Consider the following 26,590-nt stretch of genomic DNA (forward strand, 5'->3'; position numbering starts at 1 on the left):
TGGCGTAAGGAGGATGGGCGAGGAAGCGCGAGACACCACGTGCAATGTGAGAGACGTGGTCGAGGAGTCCCGTGCTGAATTACGGCGTTCACATGCCACTTTCAGGGATGTCTTTCAGACTGTGCAGAACTACCTAAGGAAACGGCTACAATGCCTGAACGGGAAAAGTCGGGCCGCTCACTTTGCCTCTGTGCAAGATGAGCCACGAACTCCAGGCGAGCCGGTTCCCCTTAACTCAGCGGGGTCACAGTGGGGCCAGGAGGGCACCGCTGCATTTCAGGGGGACGGGCGGTCCAGGGTCATGTGGGGCGAAGGCGAAGAAGCCCGAGGAACTGCTGTGACGCTCTTCTGCAGACAATGAAAACTGGTCTCCTGGCTTCCGGTGTCTGCCTCCACATCCATCCCTCCGCTGCTCGGTCACGACGGTGGATTTCGTTCATTCTTTGGGTTCATTTCCCTCTTTTTGTTTCTCTGCTGCTTCCTGCACAGTGCCAGCCTGGCTTGCTTTTAGGAAAGCCTCCAGCCACGGTGCAAAGTCAGGGCCTCACATTGTGCTCTTTTTTGGATCACCCTTCACAAGACTTCCTTGACCTGCTTTGCTTGCAAACAAGCCCAGGGATTTTGTAAAATTTTCCGCCTTCTTTTCACACTCTTTTCCAGCCCCGCGCCAGACTGTCTGGTTTTTCTCCCACACCAAAATGAGGCTGCCGGGGAGGGAGGCTGTCCCAGTCAAGCACTATAAACTGGGGGAGCAGGAGTTGGGGTGCACATTCGCTGTATCGACGAGGGAGGTTTGGGGCAGGTGAGAGATGACAGCACAGCGGGGGCAGAGAAGGACTCATCCCAGGAACGAGCCTTGCCCCTGGGGGGCACGGCAATGTGAATCCAGGGCTGGAGAAGACCGCAGGCTGCTCATGCCTGCACCTGTGCGATGTGCGTCTCGAAAGCGATGTGCTACACCCCACCTTTGGTAAGTCACCCCTGACACTTGTCTGTGCCCTGAGGGTTGTCCCTAGGGGGGCGCGAATACACGTGACAGCCCCGGGCACAGCGCGCTGGGGGCCCCACAGAGACGGGCTGAGGGGACGCTGCCGCTGGCCTCGCATCCAGACATTTTCCAACTCCCCCGCCACCGCAGCACGCAGCATTAGCTCTGCATGCACGGGGTGAGGGGGGGCGCTCAGCTCTGGTTGAGGGGGGGACACGCATTGTTTACTTCAGCTTCATTGCAAATGGGACTGGTGGAATTTTTTAGGGGTGTGAAGGGAGGTGCACAAGAGGCACTAACACACATTCCCATACTCTCATAATCCTCCTTCTCTCCAGTTTTCAGTTCCCCCTCCACTGCTAACCGCAGGCCGATCCACCCTGTTGGCGTGACAAGAGGCAGAAAGAGAAAGGAAGCAGGATTCATTTTCTCAACAACTGCGCTATGCTGACATGGTGCACAGGATGGTGCACGGAGCAGGACCTTCGGCGCGCTTAGGTGGCTCAGGTCCCCACGCCCGCACGAGGCCAGGAGCTCGGTGCAGGAGGCGCTGCACAGAGCGTCGGGGAGCCTGGAGCTGCATGAGGCAGCCCACGCCTGCAAGCCATAGCAAACGATTGAGTCCAGGGAGCCAGATGGTGCTTGGCCTACTGAGCCAGCAGACAGGGCCAAGCCAGAGGCCTCAGAAGCCCGGCATAGTGGAGCCGTGTTGCAGGGGACAGCGACCCCCCCCCCGAAGCCCACCCCAGGCATGAGAGCAGCCTGGCGCAGAGGACGAGGGCCACCCTCCAGGCCTGGGAGCCGTGAGTTGCGGGGGAAAAGGATTCCCACAGGGGAGGGGGGTCCCTCCGGTTAGCTAAGGCCTCCTGAAAGCGGAGGTCCCGCTGGGAGGGCCCCCTGACCTTACCAGCTCCCTGGTGGGGCATTGGGGTTTCCCCTGGGGACTGAGTCTATCTTTGAGGTTCTTGCATCGTAAGTGGTGTGTTGTTGTGTCTGGTATTTTGTGAACTTCATGCGTGTCAACCAGTAGAGCTGAGTCCTACTCAGGGCTGTGCTGGGAGCCCTGTTGCTATTATTTCACCTGTTCTTTATTTGTGGCTTATTTATTGTTCACCCATACTTATCTGTAGTTTATCTGTTGGCTATCAATGTTTATTTTGGAGTTTACCTGTTCCAGATCTGATACTTACCTGTGACTTACCAGTACCTTATAGACTACTGTAGCATGTGTGCCTTTAAAAATGTTTTTTTTCTATGAGGCCTTTCGATTTTGGTTTTTCCCACAAATGAGGTTCGGGAAAGGCCCTACTTCGCTCCCTCGTGCCTGCTCACACACGCACGTGGCTATGCGTCCAGAGACCGAGTACCTGTGCGCTCCCCTGGGGCCTGAGGGGGCCCGCTGGGGGGGTGACTGATCTGGTCCCTGCTCAGGAAAATGGAGGCGAAGAAATCATCAAATAGGTTAGCTTTGTCGTCTGCTGTGACGATCAAATTTCCTGGCGTGTCCTGCAGGGGCCCCACGTTACCCGGGACCTTCTTTTTGGCCCCTGTGTATTTAAAAATGGACTTCTTCTTGTCCTTGATCCGGGTCGCTCGTCCCAGTCCCATCTCCGCCTTGGCCTGCCTGACCCCCCTGCAGCCCCGAGCCACCGCAGTGTAGTCCTCCCTGGGGGTGGCCCCCCCCGCCATTGGGGGTGCGCCTCCCTTTTAGCTAGGAGACGTTCCCGGATGCTTTTGGTGAGCCGTGGGGGCTTGTGCCCCCTCCTGCCGCCTTTGGTCCTCTGAACACACACTCACACCCCTGGCTTCCAGGAGAGAGACACTTAAACACACCCGCAACCCACACTTCCAGGACACGCACTCACGTGCCCTGCCCCCTCCCCCGCTCTGCCCCACCGTGCCTCCAAGGTAGCGGACGCCCCAGCCGTGCGTTTTGCTGGCGCTGCCGGACGCTCGAGCCCTGCCCGAGCCGCCCGCCTCTGTGTGGTTGTTGGGCGCTTTCGTTTCGTTAAGCAGAGAAGTGCTGTGAAGCGATAGTCGTACTTTTTGGGATTAATGTTTTTTATTAAGTGTCTCAGCTTGTGCTGGAAGCTCAGGATCAATCTGTTTTTAACCCCTTTTAAACTAAATAAAATCTCAGTTAAATAATTGAAACGTAAATAGAGGGCAGGCCTGTGACGGAGACAAAGGAGAGTCTGAACATCCAGCTGCTGGACACGCGAAATGGCACCAGCTCCATAGTGGGCGCAGGGTGCAGCTGGGGCCCGGACGCCTGGGTATCCACGTGTGTCTGCATGTGTGCCCCAGATGCCTGGGTTGTGTCCGTGTGGCTGTGTTTGTGTGTACCAACACACACGCAAAACACAGGCATTTGGGAAACACACACGTAACTCAGGTGTCTGGAGTATGAACATAAAATTCAGGCTTCCAGTACAGACACACCTAAATACACACGCACCTAAACACACACAGATGCACTCACAACCCAGGCTTCCAGCTCTCACACACACACACACACGCACACACACACTGTTGCTGTGTTCTATGAGCTCCGCAGTGCAGCACACAGATACACTCCCCCCCACACACACACCTCGTTACACGTATATGACCAGCCATTTTGTGGACCAACGTCGCCAGCCATTTTGTGCGCGCGTTTCCTGCCTGGGGCGCACCCGGGCCGAGTGCATCGGCGCTTTGCCCACCAACGCAGGCAGCTGCTTCTGCTCCGTTTCCTCTGCAGGCACAAACACACATTCACCCCCAGGCTTCCAGGAAATACACACCTAACCACACACATCTGCACTCACACCACAGGCTTCCAGAAGACGCGCCCCCTCGGTGCCTCAGTGGTAGCAGACGCTTCAGCTGCGCATTTTGCTGGTGCTGCCGGACGCTCCATCATCCCAGCCAGGGCTTTGTCTAGTTGGGTCTGCAAAACCGCCAAGGATGGAGACCCCAGCACTTGACTCGATAACCACTGCCATTGGTTTACTACCCTCCTCATGAGAAAGTTCTTCCTAAAGTCCAACCTCAACTTCCTTTGCTGCAGCTTGAGCCCATTGCTCCTTGTCCTGTCACCTGCCCCCACTGAGACCAGTCCAGCTCCCTCCTCTTTGCAGCCCCCCGGCAGGGAGGTGACGGCTGCTCTTCAGTCCCCCTCAGTCTGCCCAAAGGCCCTCACCCCCTAACCCCTTCCCACAGCTGCCCTCACCCTCGCCCCTGCCCCGGGGACAGCAGCGGGGCGCAGCCGCCAGGTCCTGTTGCTACCGCGGGTTGGAGATGCTGCAGAGCGCCCAGGCCCCGGCTGTGCCCCGCTGCAGAGGGAGGGGAACCCCCCAGGCTGCCCGGGCTGAGCAGGGGCCAAATCCCTGGGGGAAATGGGGCAAGACCCTCTGGCCAGGAGCCTGCGGGGTTGGTGCAGCAGGAGCATGGGCGCGGCGCGGTGCAGCCGCAGCCCCAGCCCGGGCTGCACCCAGCGCCTAGGCGGAGGGGAAACCCTCCTGCCCCTCGTGCTGTACGGGATAGGGTTAGTCAAGACACCTGCATGAAGGCATCTCTCACGGCGCAGGCAGAAAGGGTGAACGTGGCCGGACACAGGCGCGTGTCTGGAATGAGGGACGGGGGGCAGGGTGTAGCCGCGTTGGCCTAAGGACACAGGCAGACAAGGTTCTTTGCGTGAACCGGGTATCTTTTATTAGATGGGCTAAAAATATGAGATGTACCCGAAGATGCTGCGGCTAGTAAAGCGAGCAAAATGCTGGCGTGCATCCATAGATGCTTCTCGAGCAAATCCCGGGACGTCATTCTCCCCTTGTACTCGGCCTTGGGGAGGCCGCAGCTGGAGTACTGCGTCCAGTTTTGGGCTCCACAATTCAAAAAGGATGTGGAGAAGCTTGAGAGAGTCCAGAGGAGAGCCACGCGCGTGATCAGAGGTCAGGAAAACAGATCTTACGATGACAGGCTGAGAGACTCTTTAGCCTGGAAAAGCGCAGGCTCAGGGGTGATCTGATGGCCACCTATAAGTTTATCAGGGGTGACCACCAGGATCTGGGGGAACGTCTGTTCACCAGACCGCCCCACGGGATGACGAGGTCAAACGGTCACAAACTCCTGCAAGACCGTTTCAGGCTGGACATAAGGAAGAACTTCTTTCCTGTCCGAGCCCCCAAGGTCTGGAACAGTCTGCCAGCGGAGGTGGTTCAAGCACCTACACTGAACACCTTCAAGAGTAAATTGGATGCTTATCTTGCTGGGATCCTATGACCCCAGCTGACGTTCGGCCCTTTGGGCAGGGGGCTGGACTCGATGATCTCCCGAGGTCCCTTCCAGCCCTGATGTCTATGAAATCTATGAAACCTTGTCTGGGACCGGGAACGAAACTTCCAGGGCAATGGGAATGCAGATCTTCAGTCGGTTTTAAGAGGAAGTTGGGGCTCACCGCAGCGGTTGTCCAGTTACGAAGTGAGAGTGCGGGTGCCTCCTGTGTGCCGCTCCCTGGCTCGGGGCCGCGTTAAGGGCAAACAAGAAAACCTGAGAGCTGCGACTGCTGTGACAAGGGTGGCAAAGACAGTTGGCACTTCCAGCAGCTGTAGCAGGGGGAGGGGAAATGCTTGTTAGTACAGGCATACCTCGTTTTATTGCGCTTTGCAGATATTTTAGGTTAGATATCAGGAGGCGCGACTTCCCGGTCAGGGCGGCTAGGGTCTGGAACCAGCTTCCAAGAGAAGTGGTGCAGGCTCCCACCCTGGGGGTGTTTAAGAGGAGGTTGGATGAACACCTTGCTGGGGTCGTTTGAAGCCAGTACTCTTCCCTGCCATGGCAGGGGGTCGGACTCGATGATCTGCTCAGGTCCCTTCTGACCCCAGAAACTATGAAACTATATTGCGTTTTTTACAAATTGAAGGTTTGTGGCAACCCTGTGCCGAGCAAGTCTGTTGGTGCCATTTTTCCAACAGCATTTGCTCACTTCGTGTCTCTGTCACATTTTGGTAATTCTCGCAATATTTCATACGTTTTCCTTATTATTATATTTGTTATGGTGATCTGTGATCTTTGATGTTACTATTGTAATTCTTTTGGGGTGCCACGAACCGTGCCCATGTAAGACGGCGAACTTAATCGATAAATGTTGTGTGTGTTCTGACTGCTCCACCGACCAGCAATTCCCCGTCTCTCTCCCTCTCCTCGGGCCTCCCTATTCCCTGAGACACAGCAATATTGAAATTAGGCCAATTAATAACCCTACAATGGCCTCTAAGTGTTCAAGTGAAAGGAAGAGTCGCACATCTCTCACTTTAAATCAAAAGCTAGAAATGATTAAGCTTAGTGAGGAAGGCATGTCGAAAGCCGAGACAGGCCGAAAGCTAGGCCTCTTGCGCCAAACAGTTAGCCAAGTTGTGACTGCAAAGGAAAAGTTCTGGAAGGAAATTAAAAGTGCTACTCCAGTGAACACACGAATGATAAGAAAGTGAAACAGCCTTATGGCTGATATGGAGAAAGTTTTGGTGGTCTGGATAGGAGATCAAAGCAGCCACAACATTCCCTTACGCCAAAGCCTAATCCAGAGCAAGGCCCTAACGCGCTTCAATTCTGTGAAGGCTGAGAGGGGTGAGGAAGCTGCAGAAGAAAAGGTTGAAGCTAGCAGGGGTTGTTGGTTCATGAGGTTTAAGGAAAGAAGCCGTCTCCATAACACAAAAGCGCAAGGCGAAGCAGCAAGTGCTGATGTAGAAGCTGCAGCAAGTTATCCAGAAGCTCTAGCTAAGATAATTGATGAAGGTGGCTACACTAAACAACAGATTTTCCATGTAGACGAAACAGCCTTCTATTGGAAGAAGATGCCATCTAGGACTTTCACAGCTAGAGAGGAGAAGTCAATGCCCGGCTTCAAAGGACAGGCTGACACTCTCGTTAGGGGCTAATGCAGCTGGTGACCCCAGACCACCACTCAGGTGCAGGCATACCTCGGAGACATTGCGGGTTCGGTTCCAGACCACCGCACTAAGCGAGTCACACGAATTTTCTGGTTTCCCAGTGCATATAACAGTTATGTTTACACTATACTGTAGTCTATTAAGTGTGCAATAGCATTATGTCTAAAAAAAATGTACATACCTTAATTAAAAATTCCGTTATTGCTAAAAAATGCTAACCATCATCTGAGCCTTCAGCGAGTCGTAATCTTTTTGCTGGTGGAGGGTCTTGCCTCGATGCTGATGGCTGCTGACGGATCAGGGTGGTGGTTGCTGAAGGCTGCGGTGGCTGTGGCAATTTCTTAAAATAAGACAACAATGAAGTTTGCCACATCAATTGACTCTTCCTTTCACGAAAGATTTCTCTGTAGCACGTGCTGCTGCTTGATAGCATTTTACCCACAGTAGGACGTCTTTCAAAGTCGGAGTCAGTCCTCCCAGACCCTGCCGCTGCTTCATCAGCTGAGTGTGTGTAATGTTGTAAATCCTCGGTTGTCATTCCAACAACGTTCACAGCATCTTCACCAGGAGCAGATGCCACCTCAAGAAACCACTTTCTTTGCTCATCCATAAGAAGCAAGCCCTCATCCGTTAACGTTTCATCGTGAGATCGCAGCAATTCAGTCACATCTTCAGGCTCCGCTTCTAATTCTCTTGCTATTTCCACCACATCTGCAGTTAAAAATAGACTTGCTTGAGGCAGGCTTGCCCCAAACCCTCAGTTTGTAAAAAACGCGGTATCTGCGAAGTGCAGTATCTCCGCGGTTTGCCTGCGCTGACCCCGCTCCGGGGAAGGCCCTGCCTCGCCCCCGGCCCCGCCTCGCCCCCGGCCCCGCTCCCAGCGGCCGCCCCCACAGCCCGCGGCCCGCGCCGGCCGGGCAGCGAGCGGCTCCGGTCTCCTCGCCGCAGCCCCGCGGGCGGCAGCAGCCGGGGGAGCAGACGGCGGCACCGCCGCGCCCGCCCGCGGGCGGGAGAGCGACGCGGCCCAACGGCTCCCCCGCTCTGGCAGGAGTCGGCCCCAGGCTACGGTCGGAAACCGCCGCGTGAGGGAAGGCGCCAGGCCCGAGGCCCTTCTCGATACAGCCAGGCGGACGCAACGCGGGCGGGCATGGTTTCCCTCACCCCCGTCGTGACAAATGCTGCACAACTGATAATAATGGTGTGAACATATTAAAAGCAAATCCATCCTGAGCGTTCAGTCCTGTTCAGGTCCAAATATAAGTTTAGGACCATAACACTAACGATATAATTAAGCACATAATAGCTATAGAAGTTGAGACGCTAACACAAATTTTCATTCATGAAGGAATTTTGCATTTCTTGCCCCGGTGCAGTCTGGACCCACTCGCTGTGTCTGTGAATCGTAGAAAGCGTGCGCTGGAAGCTGGGATGGGTGGCTCTGGGCAGATCCCTTACGAGCAGGGTCTCTTTCTGGTCGGGGCTCCAGTTGTTTGAGTGTTTTCCGTACGGGTTCGAGGGGCGCCGAGTTGTCGTAACCAGCGGAGTGCGATTCCTGGCGGGGGGTTTCTCCCGTACGGCAGCCGTTCTTCACGTGGTATCCAGCTCTTTCAAACGTGCGAGCTCTCTGGAGCAGTGTCCTTGTTGGGAGGACTCTTTTTAAGGTGGGTGAGGTGGCAATCCCAGGTGTTGTCCTGAGTGCAAATTCTGTGGGATCGGAGGCCTTGGCTGGATATCACAGCTTTCTTGGTGTGTTTAGGGTGATTGCTGGTTCCGGGCAGACATGTAGGCTGGCCCGCGGGTTTCTCGTATAACCTGGTCTGTATTTTATCATTCATCCTGCATACTGATCATCGTGTCTAAAAGGGAGATGTTGGTGCTGGAGTGCTCAAGAGCAAGTCGGATGGGGGAGGCATGGTGATTGCTGAATTTCTGATGGAACTCAGTCAGGGATCGCAGGTTTTCAGCCCAAACGATGACGATGTCATCGCTATATCTTAAGTATAGCGAGGCTCTGATGGTGCAGTCCTTGAGGAAGTCTTCTTCCAGGTGGCTCGTAAAAAGGTTGGCGTGCTGTGGGGCCGTTTTGGTGCCCATAGCTGTGCCCGTGGTTTGAAGGCAGTGCTGGTTATTAAAAGTGAAATTGTTGTGTGAGAGGATGAAGCGTACAAGGTCAGTAATGTCCTTGGGGCTGTACTCTGAGTTGTAATCTTGTTCCTGTAGCGATGTGAGGCAGGCTTGGATGCCGTCCTGGTGTGGGATGTCGGTGTGTATATATATATATATATATATGCTGGTAACGTCCGTGGCGGCTAGGAGGGTGTTGCTGGGAAGGTGGTCTGTGTTTATAAGTTTCAGTAAAAAGCCTGTAGTGTCTTGCTCTTTGGGTGACAGGCGGTTTTAGGGTTGATTGGATAAAACCTGAGATTTCCTCAGTTAGGGTCCCGTGGTTGGATTGGGCAGGTCTGCCAGGGGTCCCTTGTTTGTGGGTTACAGGGAGCATGTAAAAAGTCCCCAGGTTAGGTAGTGGGGGGGACCAAGGTCTGTAGTTTTTCTCCATGCTACCAACCCCCCTGCCCTGCTATGGCCAAATATACACACACACACAGGTGTGCACACACATGGGCGCACACTACTCTCACTCACTCTCTGCACATGGACACACAGACACAAACACACTCTCCCTGCCATGAACACAGACGCATGCACTCACAGGCGCATGGATGCACACACAGACACATGCACACACATATGCAGATGGGTGTGCACTCTACTCACTCACTACTCACTACTTCTCCTCATTAGCCGTAGTGCCAGCAAACCTCCAGAAGTAAAACATAAAGTAATAATGGCTGCCACTAACAGAGCAGGCCAAAAACCCAGGCTGTATCAGGAAATATCCTGCCACTGAGAGAGAAACCGAAATCTGCACCGACACTGCCGCCGGGCGCTGAGAACAGGCAGGAGGGACGGGGTCTCCGCCACGTGGCAGCTTCCTCCTCCCTTCCCCCCACCACAAAATTGGCTGGTAATTACTGGAAAAATGTTAAAAACAAATCAGTCCTAAACAGTCAGTCCCACTCAAGTACAAATATAAGTTCAGACACTATAATTAAGTATATAATAACTATAGAAGTTCAGACACTATCACAAATTTTAATTCAAGAAGGAAAAAACCTTAAAACTTTACTGACCAAAGTGAAAACAATAATTTGAACTAACACTGCTCAAAACCTGTATCTTACAGGCATGATTGTGAGCCCATAAAAACCAGGCTAGCCTCTGGATTGACATGACACCTCGTCCTGTGGGTGACAGAAAGGCTTTAGTTATTTACTATGGGCAGACAAGGTTCTTGGGTGAATCTGGTATCTTTTATTAGATCAACTTAAATATTCGGAAAAAAAATTACAGTAAGCTTTTGGGTTCAAAAACCCGTCATCAGGCTGAGGAGGGCTCTGCAGCTGGTGTGCGTTCCTCCCGGAAGCGTTCAAAGTCAGATGAGCCCAAAGCGAAGCCGAGTGCAGTCATTAGCTCTCAGGCGATGATTTCTCCCCAAGCAAGGGACAAGAGAGAGGGGCTGTTTTCTCCGGCTCCTGGTGGTGCCTGGGGCGCAGCAGCAGTTGGTGTCGGAGAGGTTTCTACCTCTTGAAGCGCGCCCCTACCTGTTCTCGCTGCTTGCTTATACCCTTAGTTCAGTATCTTCAACTGAACTAAGGGTACAAGTACATTTCTGTACTTGTGTAAACCAAGAGAGGGTCTTACGCAGGATTGACAGGAAAATCCTGTGAATCAAACTGCTCATTATTGGTTATCAGAAAGCTCCAGTTTGGGTGAGTGGCCCTCCGCAGTGCCAAGAGGTTTGACATCGCCAGATCCAGCCACATCGGGCTGCAGATTGCCCAGTCGGGTGCAAGGGGAACCGGGAAAGTGTGGGGGGGCCGTGGAAGATGGAGGCTTAAGCCTGGGGGGGGCGGGGAGGGGCACTTTTTGGAGGCTTAAGCCCCTGGCGGTTGTGCAGGTGCTGTGTCTGCCCGCGCGGTGCTTGTTTGGGGGTGAAACCCCGGGTGGCTCGGGCAGGCCCTGCCTGGAGGCCCGCCACAGGCTCCAGGGCATGGGAGCAGGCCGGAGGCTTGCCCGGTGGACTCGCAGCCTGCTCCCCCGACTCCACGCGCCGGTGGTCACAGGACACCATGACAATTGACTTCCATCAATTACTACGCTCTGGGTCCGTCCACGGAGCTAATTCCCCAGCCAGCGGATCGTGGTGGACCCTGGTGCCGGCAGGGAGGCTGGGGAGACCCTGCCGGGGTGGGGGTGCAGGGCACATGCCGCCTCTTCTCTGTGCCAGCAGTTCCCCTGCCCCACTATGGCCAAACATGCACCCACACATGCAGGCACACTCTCACTCTCTGTATGCGGACACACAGACACAAACACACTTTCCCTGCCATAAGCACACACATGCAAACATGCACAGACACAAGCATGCACATACAGGCACATGCAAGCACACATGCAGATTTCGTAGATTTCATAGATATTTGGGTTGGAAGGGACCTCGGAAGATCATCGAGTCCAGCCCCCTGCCCAAAGGGCAGGAAGTCAGCTGGGGTCATAGGATCCCAGCAAGATAAGCATCCAATTTACTCTTGAAGGTGTTCAATGTAGGTGCTTGAACCACCTCCGCTGGCAGACTGTTCCAGACCTTGGGGGCTCGGACAGGAAAGAAATTCTTCCTTACGTCCAGCCTGAAACGGTCTTGCAGGAGTTTGTGACCGTTCGACCTCGTCATCCCATGGGGCACTCTGGTGAACAGACGTTCCCCCACATCCTGGTGGTCACCCCTGATAAACTTATAGGTGGCCATCAGATCACCCCTGAGCCTGCGCTTTTCCAGGCTAAAGAGTCCCATGGCTCTCAGCCTCTCGTCGTAAGATCTGTTTTCCTGACCTCTGATCATGCGCGTGGCTCTCCTCTGGACTCTCTCAAGCTTCTCCACATCCTTTTTGAATTGTGGAGCCCAAAACTGCACGCAGGACTCCAGCTGCGGCCTCCCCAAGGCCGAGTACAAGGGGAGAATGACGTCCCGGGATTTGCTCGAGAAGCATCTATGGATGCACGCCAGCGTTTTGGTCGCTTTACTAGCCGCAGCATCGCATTGCAGGCTCATGTTCATCTTGTGGTCAATGATGACCCCCAAGTCTCTTTCTTCTGTAGTGCTATCCAACGTAGCACTGCCGAGCCTATAAGGGTGCTGCAGGTTTTTCCTCCCAAGGTGGAGAACCTTGCGTTTTTCAGTGTTAAACACCATGAGGTTCTCGTTTGCCCATTTGCTGAGCTTGTCCAGGTCAGCCTGGATCACCAGCCTATCTTCTGGCGTGGATGCTTTGCCCCAAAGTTTGGTGTCATCGGCGAACTTGGCCAGTCCACTCCTGACTCCAATGTCCACATCGTTAATGAATATGTTGAACAGGATGGGGCCCAGGACAGAGCCTTGGAGGACCCCACTGGTCACAGGGCACCGCGATGAGTGACTGCCATCAATCACAACCCTCTGGGTCCAACCACGGAGCCAGTTTCCCAGCCAGCGGATCGTGGTGGAGCCAAGGCCACAACTGGGCAGTTTGGCCAAGAGGTGACCATGGGATACCAGATCAAAAGCTTTTTTCAAGTCAAGATATATGACATCAATCTCTTCTCCCTCGTCCAGGTGATAGGTCACCTGGTCATAGAAGGAAATGAGATTGGTCAAACAAGACCTACCCACAACAACCCCGTGCTGGCTGTCCCTTAGGATGCTAGCCTGGGCCAGTCCCTCAAGGATGGCCCCCTTAATAAACTTTTCTAAGATCTTTCCCAGGATAGAAGTCAGGCTAATGGGCCTGTAGTTAGCCGGATCCACTCTCCTCCCTTTCTTGAAGATCGGCACCACATTGGCCTTCTTCCAGTCTTCGGGCACTACACCAGAGCGCCAGGAGTTTTGAAAGACCCGTGCCAGGGGCTGGGCTATGACGCTCGCCAGCTCCTTGAGTACCCTGGGGTGCAGGTTATCAGGGCCGGCTGACTTGAAGGTATCCAGCTTCTCAAGGTGTTCCTTCACGAGGTCAGCATTGATGGAGGGTAGGGATCCCCCTCACCCAGATCTCCCTGTCCCATAGCAGGCATGGGCGTCCCATGGGACTGATGAAAGACTGACGCAAAGTACCTATTTAATAGGTTGGCTTTTTCCTGGGCGTCAGTTGCCAGTTGCCCCATCTGGTTTAGCAGGGGTCCAACATTGCCCTTGCTTTTCCTCCAGCTCCCCACATACCTGAAAAAGGACTTTTTGTTGTCCTTGATGCCTGAAGCTAGTTGGAGTTCAGTTGCAGCCTTGACTTTCCTGGTTTGCTCCCTGCAGGACCGGACCAGCGCGGAGTAATCCTCCTTGGAGGTGAATCCCGTCCTCCATCCTTTGTAGGCTTTCCTTTTTAGCCACAGGAGGTCCGCTAGGTCCTTGGAGAGCCAGGGGGGCTGCTGTGCCTTCTTGCTGCCTTTCCTCCGTGTTGGAATAGATTTAGCTTGTGCTTAATCATCTAGTCCGACCCCCTGCCATGGCAGGAAAGAGTACTGGGGTCAAATGACCCCAGCAAGATGTTCATCTAACCTCCTCTTAAACCCCCCCAGGGTAGGGGCCAGCACCACTTCTCTTGGAAGCTGGTCCCAGACCCTAGCCGCCCTGACTGTGAAGTAGCACCTCCCGATGTCTAGTCTAAACCTACTCTCTAGCAACTTATGGATGTTATTCCTTGTTACTCTGCGAGGTGCTCAGGGGAACAAGGTCTCTCCAAACCTCGCTGGTCCCCCCTAGTAAGTTTATAGACAGCCATCAGGTCCCCCCCTCAGCCTTCTCTTGTGGAGGCTGAACAGGTTCAGGTCCCGTCGCCTCTCCTCGTAGGGCCTGCCCTGCTGCCCCCGACCATGCAAATGGCCTCCTCTGGACCCTCTCCATGTTGTCCACATCCCTCCTGAAGTGCGGCGCCCAGAACTGGACGCAGTCCTCCAGCTGCGGCCTGACCAGTGCCACACAGAGGGGGAGGATCACCTCCCTGGACCTGCTCGAGATGCATCTGTGGATGCAGGACAAGGTGTGGTTGGCCTTCCTGACCACGTCCCCACACTGCCGGCCCATGTTCATCTTGGAGTCAGTGATGACCCCCAGATCCCTTTCCGCCTCTGTGCTGATAAGAGGGGAGTTCCCCGACCTGTAGGTATGGTGCCAGTTGTTCCTCCTGAGGTGCAGCACCTTGCACTTGTCTGTGTTGAAACCCATCCTATTCTTGTCCACCCACCCTTGTAACCTGTCTAGGTCTGATTGAAGCCTGTTGCTTCCTTCTAGCGTGCCCACATCCCCCCACATCTTAGTGTCATCAGCAAATTTGAACAGGGTGCTTTTTACCCCCTCATCCAAATCGCTGATGAAGATGTTGAACAGTGCGGGCCCGAGGACCAAGTCCTGGGGGACCCCACTGCCCGCGTCCTTCCAGGCTGAGAAGGACCCGTCCACCACCGCCCTCTCGGTGCGGCCCTCCAGCCAGTTGGTGACCCATCTGACTGTGGGGGTGTCGACACCACAGCCCCCAGTTTCTTAATGAGAACGGGGTGAGAGACAGTGTCGAAGGCCTTCTGGAAGTCCAGGAAGACGATGTCCACTGCTACCCCTGCCTCTAATGATCTGATCGTAAAAGGCCACCAGGTTGGTCTGACAGGACCTGCCACTGATGAACCCGTGCTGGTTGCCCCTAAGCATGCAGTCCCCTGCTGGCCCCCCCTGGATGTGTGCCAGCATAATTTTCTCGAACAGCTTGCCCAGGATCGAGGTAAGGCTCCGGGGGCGCACCCAGAGGGTGCTGGTGGATGGGTCGAAGTCGACCCGGGAGGGTGTGGGCAGCGGAGTCCCCCAGGGCTCGGTCCTGGGGCCGGTGCTGCTCAACATCTTCATTAGGGACCTGGACGAGGGTGTGGAGAGCACCCTGTTCAAGTTCCCTGATGACACCAAGCTGTGGGGTAAAGTGAATACAGCGGCAGGGAGGGACCGCGTCCAGGCAGACCTGGATAGGTTGGAGAAGTGGGTGGACCTGAACAGGATGCGGTTCAACAAGGACAAGTGCAGGGTGCTGCACTTGGGGAGAGGGAACCAGCACTGTGGTCATAGGTTAGGGGCTGCCCCTCTTGGCAGCACAGAGGCAGAGAGGGATCTTGGAGTCAGGATGGACTCCAGGATGAATACGAGTCGCCAATGCGACGGAGCAATAGGCAGAGCCGACCGCGCCCTGTCCTGCATCAACAGGGGCATCACTACCAGGTCACGAGCGGTCTTGCTCCCCCTCATGCGGCGCCGGCCAGGCCGCGGCTGGAGTCCTGTGTCCAGTCCTGGGCACCACGCTTCACGAGGGACATGGGGAATCTGGAGAGGGTCCAGAGGAGGCCACTGAGGGGGGATCTTGTGGCTGCTACAACCTTATCAGGGGCCAGCAGCAGGGACTCGGGGACAGTCTGTTCCCCAGGGCCCCCCTTGGAGTCACCAGCAACAATGGCCACAAGCTGCGGGAGGACAGGTTGAGGTTGGATATTAGGAAGAACGACTTCACGGTACGGGTGGCCAGAGCCTGGAACAGGCTCCCAGAGAGGGGGTGCTCTCCCCTTCCCTGGGGATCTTCAAGAGGAGCCTGGACAGGCACCTGGCTGGGGTCTCATGACCCCTCCACCCCCAGTGCTCCTTCCTGCCCATGGCGGGGGTCGGACTCGATGATCTGTCTGGGTCCCTTCCCACTCAGTGATTCTATGGCTCTATGATCCCATGATTCAGACGCAGACACGGAGGCACACAGACGCACATATGCATGCACATGTGCGCAGATGAGCATGTGGGGGGCCAGTAGGGGGTGCTCCTGCGTTGAGCCGCCCACCCCCCTGCGCCCGACCCCCTGCCAGGCTCCGAGTGCCTCCCCGGGGCGCCTTATGTCCGGCCGACCCCTTCCTGGAGCACCCTCGCTAGCCTGGGGGTAACGTGCCGCCACCACCCCGAGAAGGGACTGCCTCGGCCCTGTGTCCTCGGGGAAACACAGGCCTAATGTCCGACGGGTACTCGACCCGGTACAGGCACTTGGGGCACTTCCCCAAGTCCGGGGGCAAAAAGGACAGTCTCCCTTAGTCTGCAGACCTAAGGGGTCTCTTGGGCATAATTTAGACCCACCCCTCAATAAGTCTCCCACACCAGTCAAAAAGGAGAACTTTATTGATTACGGGGGTAGGGTGAACTAGGGTACAGGGTTGAGCAATATGTTAGAAATCCTAGAGAGCAAACAGTGTGGCGGAGGTAGCCTTTTGATCACGCATCTGTGTTACTGCCAGCTAGATATCTAATCCGATCGAGTAGCTTCCTCACACGCATCTTCCAGAGGTCTCCAGTTTCCCCTCGGGAGTCGTGGGGTGAGAGAGAGCTAGGTCCCGATGGCAAGGCTCCTCTGTCTCCCCTGCTTTGCTCATGGCCGAAGAAAGAGCGCCTCCTCCCCCCCCAACCTACATAGCCCCTGTGACCCCATTCACCTGGTCCAGTGGAAGTCAGCCCCGGTTGGCTGTCAGCCAACCAATTTGAAATACATCACCTGTTACCGGGCAGATCCCAGCCCCCCAGGTAGAAACCCCCCACCCAGGTAATTGATGCAAGTCCCGTGGGCAGCGGGAGCAGGTTCCCCCTCCCTCAGGACTGCAGCCAGCTCAGGTTACCTAAAGAGACCGGCTGAGGTATGAATCCTCCGTGCTGGACCGTCTAATCACAGAGTCACAGGGCAGAGATTTTGGGGAGAAACCAAGGTGGCTTTCTGCCACAGAGACCATGCACACTGATGCATTCTGTATGCAGATGCACACACACACAGATGCACATGTGTGCATTCATGCACATGTACCGACAGGTGTGCTCACACAGAGATAGATGCACACGTGTGCACACACACACAGAACCACAAACTTTCCCCTCACAGAACTGCCCTCCTCCCCCGCTCTCCATCACTGTAAAGCAGCCCCCTCCTCCACCCCCACAGCCATCCCTGGCTGCATCCTTTCTGCAGTGGGGTCCCACAGCTGGACACAGGACTCCAGATGTGGCCTCCCCAGTGCTGAACAGAGGGAAGAATCGCGTCCCTCCATCTGCTGGCACCGCTCCTGCCAACCCAGCCCAGGATGCCATTAGCTTTCTTCACAGCACGGGCGCGCTGCCGGCTCCTGTCCAGCTTCTTGTCCCCTGCCCCCCCCAGGTCCTTTTCTGCAGAGCTGCTGCCCAGCCCATCCCCCCCAGCCTGCCCCGGTGCAGGGGATTGCTCCATCCAAAGTGCAGGACTTGGCACTTGTCCTTGCTGAACAACCCCTCATAGAACGAGGGCTCGTCCAGACCCAGCTGTTCTGATCCCGCTGTTCGCCCCCAGCCTCACGCGACCTCAGCCGCTCATGCGTGGGGAGGGGACCCCGGATGCCTGTCTTCTCTATAGGGTGTGGGGGCTGGGAGCCTGGACACCTGGGTGCTGTGGGAGGGGAGGGGCTGGGGGTGAGAGCAGGGGGGTGAGAATATTCTCCCCCCGTTGAGGGGGCTGGGGGCAGGGCAGGGGGCACCAGGAACCTCCCCTGCAGCCCACCCCCGAGCCGGCCACATCTAGAGCCCATTCCCCCCAGAGCCGGCGGCAGCCCAGCCCCGGGTGAGGGCCGCCTGTGCTGGGGAGGTGGTGAAGTGGAGGGGAGGAAAGGAAGGGAGGGGGCCTGGTACGTGGGTGGGGGGCTGGGTTCTCCCTGCTCTGGGGCGGGGGGACAGGACTGCAGCACCCCGGATCTCCCCTGTGCTGCAGGGTGGACCGGGGCAGGACAGGATGGCATCGCCCGAGCAGGACATGACCATGGGGTGGCCGAGTGACACCCCCGCCGGTGGTGAGTAGGGGGTTTTGGGGAGAAGGGGGATGGACCGGGGCCCTGGGTGCCTGGGGTCTCCCCTGGCTCTGTGAAGTGGAGCAGGGGGCTGGGAGCCCGTTCACCTGGGTTGTCTGGCCTGGTCTGCGTGGGCAGCGCCTGCACGGCATCTTCCTGTGTCTTTCTCCCACAGAGGACCCAGCCCGCAGCACCAGCAGGACCACACCGCAGAACATCTGTTCCTGGCCAGATTCAAAAGCATTTTGGATATGCATTGGTACGGGGTGACCATGGTCCCAGGCTCTGCCTGCTGCTCTCCCAGGCCTCTGCTGGGTGCCCCCCCCACCCCGCCGGCATTGCTGCTCCAAGGGTCAAGGGGGTTTCCCCTCCCCTGAGGTACTAGGTGCTGCAGCCCGGGCTGCGCCAATGCTCCTGCCGGCACCAACCCTGCAGGGTCCTGGCGGGAGGGTCTTGCCTCCGCGCTCCGGGTCAGGGATTTGCCCCTGCTCAGCCCGGGCGGGCTGGGGGGTTCCCCTCCCTCTGCAGCGGGGCACGGCCGGGGCCTGGGCGCTCTGCTGTGTCTCCAGCCCCCGGTAGCAACAGGACCTGGCGGCCGCAGCCCCCCTGCTGTCCCCGGGGCAGGGGCGAGGGTGAGGGCAGCCGTGGGAAGGGGTTGGGGGCTGAGGGTCTTTGGGCAGCACGCGTCCAATCCTGCTGCCTCACGGGGGTTGGGTGGACGTGCTCCTGGGGTCCCTTCCAGGCCCCGGCTCCAGGCCCCGGGGTGAGGAACCCGGTGTCCAGGAGCAGGGGGGAGCTGCTTGTGCTGTGCTCCCTGCCTCGGGGATCCTCTGACACCTGCTTCCCCCCCAGGCTGCATCGAAGTCCTGCTGATCCTGGTGCTGTCTCTGGCGGTGATGCTGCATGGGAGACTAGGGCCACATGTGACACTGCCGCTGACCAGCGCCTCGGTGCCTTCCTCCCGTCCTCGTAAGCAATGGAGGGTCTGGGGCCTCTGCCCCACGGGAGCTGCTCTAGTGTTTTTCTGGGTGACAAGGAGCGGAAAGGAGGAGGAGGTGTTTCCTGCGGGGCCTCGGGCCCGGGGCCGCGCACCGCTGTGCCGGGGTCGGAGGCAGAGCGGGACGGGGCTGCATGTGGGAGCAGCTGGAAGCAGCCAGAGGCTGCTCTGGGCTTTGCTGGCTCTTCTCTCCCGCATCCGCCCTGTCCCCGTGCGTCCAGGGCCCTGCAGGGAACAGCGACTCCCCAGAGACCGCGTGGGGGTCGGGGACAGGCTGCAGCAGTGCCCGCGGCTGCCCCGGTCTTGCTCCACCATTGCTGACTGGCAGCGCCTGGTCCAACCCTGCAGAGAGCAGGCCTCAGCACAGCACTGCCTGTTCCCTGGGGCCGCCCGGGCTCAGCACCCCATGGACGGGCACCCAGCACCTCCCCTCTCCCGCGCGGCCGTTCCTGCGCTGGGCTGCGGCTGTGGCTGCCCGGGGACCTCCTGGTGTCGTCCCTTTGCGGCCCCCGCGGGAGGTGGCACTGGGCACTGGAGACACTGGTGTCTGCCCCGCTAGTGCTGACCCGTCACTCCCGCAGGTTCCCACTCCTACCGGCATTTCTACACGGGGGTGTCGGATCCCAGCCCGGACCTGCCCGCCTTCACTGCCGTGGGCTACGTGGACGACCAGCAAATTCTGCACTATGACAGTGAGACACGGAGACAGGAGGGATGCGGGGACTGGGTGCGGGGGGCCGTCGACCCAGACTTCTGGGACAAGGAAACCAGGACGTTGCAGAGCTGGCAGGCAGGATTTGACGCAAACTGGGTCACCCTGCACTATCGCTACAACCAGACAGGCGGTGAGTGTGAGCAGGCAGGTGTGAGCAGGAGGCCATGGGGTACCCTGGCAGTGAGGGTGACTGAGGGCACGTGGGAGGCACCTGCCCATCAGCACCTCGGGGTGTCAGGTGTGTGGTCCCTGCAGCCAGCTCCTCCCTGCGGTCGCCTCGGGCAGGGGTGCAGGCACCTGCTCAGTCTCCAGCAAAGGGGTGAGGGGGCTGCAGGGTCGGGGCTGTGGAGGGAGCCCTCTCCCCACCCGTGCACCCATTCCCTGGCCTGCGCCCAGGAGAGCGAGGCTCTCGTGCTTCCCTGCCCGGCAGGTCAGTGCCTGAGCCCCTGTTACACAGGCCCTCTCCCCCACACCCCCCATCTTCCTGCAGCAGGATCCCAGCCCTTCTTTCATAGTTTCACAGTTTCTAGGGTCGGAAGGGACCTGAGTAGATCATATAGTCTGACCCCCTGCCATGGCAGGAAAGAGTACTGGGGTCAAACGACCCCAGCAAGATGTTCATCGAACCTCCTCTTAAACATCCCCAGGGCAGGAGCCTGCACCACTTCTCTTGGAAGTTGGTTGCAGACCCTAGCCGCCCTGACCGGGAAGTCGCGCCTCCTGATATCTAACCTAAACCTACCCTCTGCCAGCTTGTGACCGCTATTCCTGGTCACTCCTGGCAGTGCTCGGGGGAACAGGGACTCCCCCAGTGCCTGCCAGTCCCCCCCGACTAGTTTGTAACAGGTCACTAGATCCCCCCTCAGCCTTCTCTTGTGGAGGCTGAAGAGGTTCAGGTCCCGTCGCCTCTCCTCGTAGGGCCTGCCCTGCTGCCCCTGACCATGCGAGTGGCCTCCTCTGGACCCTCTCCATGCTGTCCACATCCCTCCTGCAGTGCGGCGCCCAGAACTGGACGCAGTCCTCCAGCTGCGGCCTGACCAGTGCCGCATAGAGGGGGAGGATCACCTCCCTGGACCTGCTCAAGTTGCATCTCTGGATGCACGACAAGGTGCGGTCGGCCTTCCTAACTGCCCCTCCACACTGCCGGCCCATGTTCATCTTGGAGTCAGTGATGACCCCCAGATCCTTTTCCACCTCCGTGCTGACAAGAGGGGAGTTCCCCAACCTGTAGGTATGGTGCCGGTTGTTCCTCCCCAGGTGCAGCACCTTGCACTTGTCTGTGTTGAATCCCATCCTATTCCCATCCCCCCACCCTTGTAGCCTGTCTAGGTCTGATTGAAGCCTGTTGCTTCCTTCTAGCATGCCCACATCCCCCCACATCTTAGTGTCATCAGCAAATTTGAACAGGTGCTTTTTACCCCCTCGTCCAAATCGCTGATGAAGATGTTGAACAGTGCGGGCCCGAGGACCGAGCCCTGGGGGACCCCACTGCCCACATCCTTCCAGGTTGAGAAGGACCCATCCACCACCGCTCTCTGGGTGCGGCCCACCAGCCAATTGATGACCCATTTGACTATGTGGGTGTTGACACCACAGCCCCCCAGTTTCTGAATGAGAACGGGGTGAGAGACAGTGTCAAAAGCCTTCCGGAAGTCCAGGAAGACGATGTACACTGCTCCCCCTGCGTCTAATCATTTGGTGATCTGATCGTAAAAGGCCACCAGGTTGATCTGACAGGACCTGCCACTGATGAACCCGTGTCGGTTGCCCCTAAGCATGCAGTCCCCTGCTGGCCCCTCCTGGATGTGTGCCAGCATAATTTTCTCGAACAGCTTGCCTAGGATTGAGGTAAGACTAACTGGCCTATAGTTTCCCGGGTCCTCCTTCTTCCCCTTTTTGAAGATGGGAACCATGTTGGCCCTCTTCCAGTCCCCCGGCACCACACCAGAGCACCACGAGTGCTCATAAAGCCGTGCCAGGGGACTTGCAATGACCTCAGCCAGTTCCTTTAGAACTCTAGGGTGGAGATCGTCCGGGCCGGCTGACTTGAATACGTCCAGCCCCTCCAGGAGCTCCCTAACTAGTTCCTCGCTAACCTTTGGCCCAGGTGGGCCTCCTGTGGGGCCTGAGGGGGGCCCAGCAGGGAGGTGGCTGTTCTGGTCCCTACTTAGGAAGACGGAGGCAAAGAAATCGTTAAACATGTTGGCTTTGTCATCTGGTGTGACGACCAAGTTTCCCAACGCATCCTGCAAGGCCCCACGTTACCTGGGACCTTCTTTTTGCCCCCTATGTATTTTAAAAACGACTTCTTATTGTTCTTAATCTGAGAAGCTAGCCCCAGTCCCATCTCTGCCTTGGCCTTCCTAACTGCCCCCCTACATCCCTGAGCAACTGCAGAATAGTCCTCCCTGGTGATGACCCCTTCTTTCCATTGGGTGTACGTCTCCTTTTTAGCAAGGAGACATACCCGCATGCTTTTGGTGAGCCACGGAGGCTTGTGTGCTCTCTTGTGCCCAGGCTGAAGCCCCCAGGCTGACACATGGGGGGAAACCCATGTGCTTGATAGTGGTGGGAACAGCTGTTCTCGATCCTGCCACGGGTCAGCGCACAGCTCCCCAGCTCGTGCCCTCACCTGTCGCACGAAGCTCCCCGAGCCCTGTCCCAGCACCGGTGTCAACGACAGGGCGGCTGTGCTTGAGGTCAGCTCTTGTGGCCTCCAAACCTGCTCGGCCTTTCCAAGAAGAGTCAGCCAGGGACAGTTGCTGCCCTGCTGCGTGCTGCTAGGACCACGCTGCAAGCCCTGACACGTCAGCCTGCTCCAGCCCCATGCAAGCCAGGCCCCCAGACCTCTGTGCACACCAGCCTGTCCCCATTACTTCACAAGTGGGCACTGGGATGAAAAGAGTGCCGTGACCGAAGCTGAGTGTCTGATGACACGTAGCTGGGGGGAAGTAGTAGATATGCTGGAGGGTCGGGCTAGGATTCAGTGACCTTGACTCACTGGAGGATTGGGGTAAAAGGAATCTCACGAGGTTCAGTAAGGACAAGCGCAAAGTCCTGCACTTCGGAGGGAGCAATCCCCTGCCCCGGTGCTGGCTGGGGATGACTGGCTGGGCAGCAGCTCTGCAGAAAGGCCCTGGGGGTGACAGGGGACAAGAAGCTGAACAGGAGCCAGCAGTGTGCCCTTGGTGCCAAGGAGGCGACTGGTATCCTGGGCTGCGTTGGTAGGAGCGTCGCCAGCAGATCAAGGGCAGGAATTATTCCCCCCTGTTAGCACTGGGGAGGCCACATCTGGAGCCTTGTGTCCAACTGTGGGCCCCCCACTGCAGAAAGGATTATTTATTCTGCAGAAGAGACAGCTGAGGGGGGATTGAATAGCAGCCTTCACCTCCCTGCAGGGGGGCTGCAAAGAGGAGGGAGCTGGGCTGGTCTCAGTGGGGGCAGGAGACAGGACAGGGAGCAATGGGCTCAGGCTGCAGCAAGGGAAGTTGAGGTTGGTTATTAGGAAGAATTTTCTCACGAGGAGGGTAATAAAACAATGGCAGTGGTTATCGAGTCAAGTGCTGGGGTCTCCATCCTTGGCGGTTTTGAAGACCCAACTAGACAAAGCCCTGGCTGGGATGATGGAGCTGGGGCTGGTGCTGCTTGGAGCAGGGGTCAGACTAGCTGTGCCCTCCTGAGCTCCCTCCCAGCCCTCCTGGTCGACGATGTTATGACCCCCGAGCTGCGGGCCGGCTCCGTGCCCCTCCGTGACCCCGGCCCAGACCCCGTCTGACCCAGGCCGAGGGGCTCCGGGTCCTGCGTGCAGGGACTGACGGGCTGGGCAGGGAAGGCTGGGAGCCGGGGCTGCGGAGGGGGGGAGGACGGACATGTGAGAGGGCAGGGGCTGTGCAGCCCTGCGGTGCCCAGGACAGCTGGCTGCAGGGTCTGTCGCCAGCCTGCGCAGCTGGATCTCCAGGGCTGGGGCACAAGGAGCTCGTGTGACTGGTGCCGTCACCAAGAGCAAGGGCAGCAGGTCCTGTTCCCAGGGCTCCCGCCTGGCCTCTGCCCAGCCGACCCCCTTCCAGCCTGGGCTCGTCCCAGCCGGTCTCCCCTGCCCCTTCCTCCCCACACCTTGCCCTTCCCCTTCCGGGGGCTGTTCCCACCCTCCTCCCCAGCCCTGGACCCCGGGGTGCGCGGGGGCCATCGCTGTGTCCCCTCAGCCTTGTTCTCCATGACTGGAGCCCCCGTGCTGCCCCCCATGGGCTCGGCTCTGCCCCCGCCCGGCCTGGCAACCCTCGGCGGCCCTGCTCCCTGGGGCCATGCCCCTGACCAGGGCTGGATCTGTGTTTCAGGCTCTCACACGCTCCAGTTCACGTACGGCTGTGAGCTCCAGGAAGACAACAGCACTGGAGGCCACATGCAGTGGGGCTACGACGGGGCAGACTTCATCAGCTACGACCTGGGAGCGCGCACCTGGGTAGCCGCCCCCACGCAGGCCCAGCGCACCCAGCGCAGCTGGAATGAGGATACGGCCCTTCTTCAGCATACAAGATCCTACCTGGAGGAGACCTGCGTGGGGTGGCTGCGGCGGTACCTGCGGCGCGGGGAGGCAGCGCTGCAGAGCAGTGAGTCCCGGTGCCACCGCCCGGGGCATCATCCCCCTCCCCCAGGAACACCCGCCCCGTCCCCCCGTGTCCGGGGTGGCGAGCGCTGTGTCTCGGTCTTGCTGCCGGACAAGGCCCCAGCGCTGCTGTGGGACCCGGTGCCCTGTCCCTGCCCTGCTCAGGCCTCCCAGCTGGGCAGAGCCCACGGGGCGTCCGTGTCCCGGCCACGTGTCTGAGGACCGGAGATCAGCAGTATGCGACCCCGTTCCTGCAGCCCCGAGCCCAGCGCAGCCGTGTCGCCCGTCCCCTGTGCTCCCAACCCGACGCCGTCTGCCCCTGCCAGAAACGGCGGCTGGAGCCGGTTTGTGTGGCCCAGCGCGGGGCCCAGAGCAGCTCCCGGGCGCGGTGCTGAGGGTCCCGCAGGGGTGGTCCCTCTAAGGGGTGTCTCCCCCCTCGCAGGGCGTCCCGTGGCACAGGTGAGCGACAGGCCGTCCCGGGACGGACGCACCACCCTGTCGTGCCGGGTCCACGGCTTCTACCCCAAGGACATCTCCGTCGTGTGGCTGAAGGACGGGGAGACGCAGCCCCGGGAGACGAGCCGCTCGGGGGTCCTTCCCAGCGGAGACGGGACCTACCAGACCTGGGCCACCATCGAGATGGACCCGAGCAGCAGCAACAGCTACACCTGCCACGTGGCGCACGAGAGCCTGGGTGCAGCCCTGAGTGTGCCCTGGGACAGGAGCAGGACGGGTGGGTGACCCCCGCGCTCGGGGAGGGAGGGGTGACTGACCCCGCTAAGCAGGGAAGGGTTTGGGGGTCGGAGAAGGCAGGGGCACTGATGGGGAGGGGGCACGGGGCCTGTGCAGCACTGGGGCAGGTCTGGGGGTGCCCCTCGCTCACAGACCCCTTCCCTCGTCCAGGGTCCGACTGGAACCTGATTGTGAGCATCGTTATCGTTGTCGTGCTCATTCTGGTCATTGCTGTGCCATGTGCCCCTGTTTATTTCCTCAGTAAGTGACAGGCGCAGGCCGGGGGGCCAGGCCACGGCCAGGCCTTGGGGCGGGGGAGCAGGGGGTCTCATCCCTGCCGTGCCTGGGACCCGTGGGGATGGGGGGTTCTCCGGCTGCTCCTGGCTCCCCACCCCACGTGCCCCGGGCCACAGCAGCCAGACCCCAGCGCCAGCGCTGCACGGCTGCCTTGCTGGGCCCCAGGGCTCTGGGGCTGTTGGCCTGGGGGGGCACCCGGGGCTGATGCGGGAGGCTAGCAGGTTCCCCCCCCGCCCCCGCCGCTGCCCTGGGGTCTGGTTACAACAGCCAGGGGGGGAAATAGGGAAATGCCCCCAGGTCCCCCCTTGCAGCCGGTGGGTGACACCGCTCGTGCGGGGCTGGTCGTGGCGGGGTGGTGGGGGTGGGGGGGGCACAGCCCCTGTCCTTTGGTGTCCTTTGGTGCAGGTCCCCCCCTCCAGCTATTGCACTCCAGCCCACTGCAGCCTGGGGGGGGCAGAGCTGAGCTCAGCCTGGTTCTCGCTTGTGTAAACGGGCCCTGGGCTGAACTGGATTCCCCTGGGTTTAAGGCGGGGGGGGGGGGGGGGTTTGCAGGCTGTTGCTCCCTGGGAGAGGGGCTGGGGGTCTTCTCCCCCCACCCAACACTCAGCCCTCCCAAATTCTTTGCTCCCCACCTCCTATGTCTTGTTCTTCCAGAACGAAGATGACAACAACGACAAAGTGATCCCAGCTGAGGAGGGGGCAGGCTTGTCTTCCACAGCCCTGCTCCCACTCCCGGTCCCGGGGGTCCCTGGCTAAGGTCGGAGGGGAAGGAGGAGCCTTGTGCATGTGTGACTCTGTCTCCCGGACACCTGGGTCCCCTGTGTGCATCAGGACACACACACACAGACTGTTGTTGTGTTGTAGGAGCCACGGACCCCCACCCCTCCTTTGCCCCCACAGCGTGCAGGACCCAGTGCAGATCTGCCGCCCGTGGGAGGAGGTCGGCTGCAACCGCTTCATCGCACCCGGGCTCCACGTGCTGCGTGAGGACCCCCCAGCACTGCGGAGCTCATAGACCACAGCAACAGTGTGTGTGTGTGTGTGTGTGTGTGTGTGTGTGTGTGTGTGTGTGAGAGAGACCTGCAAGCCTGGGTTGTGAGTGCATCTGTGTGTGAGGTGTGTGTGTATTTAGGTGTGTCTGTATTGGAAGCCTGAATTGTATGTTCATCCCAGACACCTGGGTCAAGCGTGTGCGTGTGTGTGTGTGTGTGTGCGCGTGCATGCTCCAGACACCTGAGTTACGTGTGTGTTTCCCAAATGCCTGTGTTTTGCGTGTGTGTTGGTACACACAAACACAGCCACACGGACACAACCCAGGCATCTGGGGCACACATGCAGACACACGTGGATACCCAGGCGTCCGGGCCCCAGC

The 26,590-nt window shown here is 58.4% G+C and overlaps 1 protein-coding gene across 4 annotated transcripts; it reads left to right on the forward strand.

Moving 5' to 3' along the window:
• LOC149865356 (major histocompatibility complex class I-related protein 1-like) lies at positions 1-26,584 on the forward strand. Of its 4 annotated transcripts, XR_016441667.1 has the most exons (11): positions 1-970; positions 1,327-2,449; positions 17,799-17,877; positions 18,050-18,133; positions 18,727-18,843; positions 19,453-19,716; positions 23,921-24,193; positions 24,632-24,922; positions 25,093-25,182; positions 25,873-25,975; positions 26,083-26,584. XR_016441667.1 is itself a non-coding variant. In XM_090041421.1 (10 exons), the coding sequence occupies exons 3-10, from the start codon at positions 17,820-17,822 to the stop codon at positions 25,881-25,883; spliced, it is 1,188 nt and encodes a 395-aa protein (XP_089897547.1). In that variant the 5' UTR covers positions 1-970; positions 1,327-2,449; positions 17,799-17,819; the 3' UTR covers positions 25,884-26,584. The 4 variants fall into 4 exon arrangements, 3 of the variants coding, with proteins under 3 accessions (XP_089897547.1, XP_089897550.1, XP_089897548.1); XM_090041421.1 differs by having other exon boundaries at positions 25,873-26,584; XM_090041424.1 differs by having other exon boundaries at positions 19,453-19,563; positions 25,873-26,584.
• Positions 26,585-26,590: the final 6 nt, after the last annotated feature.

The sequence above is a fragment of the Crocodylus siamensis genome, chromosome 4 (genome assembly GCF_052110815.1).
Source record: "Crocodylus siamensis isolate JL-2025a chromosome 4, ASM5211081v1, whole genome shotgun sequence".
Classification (NCBI taxonomy): Eukaryota; Metazoa; Chordata; order Crocodylia; family Crocodylidae; genus Crocodylus; species Crocodylus siamensis.

Bases quoted from the DNA above. Each gene is read 5' to 3' on its own strand.
- LOC149865356 (XM_090041421.1), top strand. From the start codon at position 17,820: ATGGCATCGCCCGAGCAGGACATGACCATGGGGTGGCCGAGTGACACC. The intron at 24,194-24,631 runs GTGAGTCCCGGT...CCCCCCTCGCAG, and splicing joins GGAGGCAGCGCTGCAGAGCA to GGCGTCCCGTGGCACAGGTG. The intron at 24,923-25,092 runs GTGGGTGACCCC...TCCCTCGTCCAG, and splicing joins CTGGGACAGGAGCAGGACGG to GGTCCGACTGGAACCTGATT.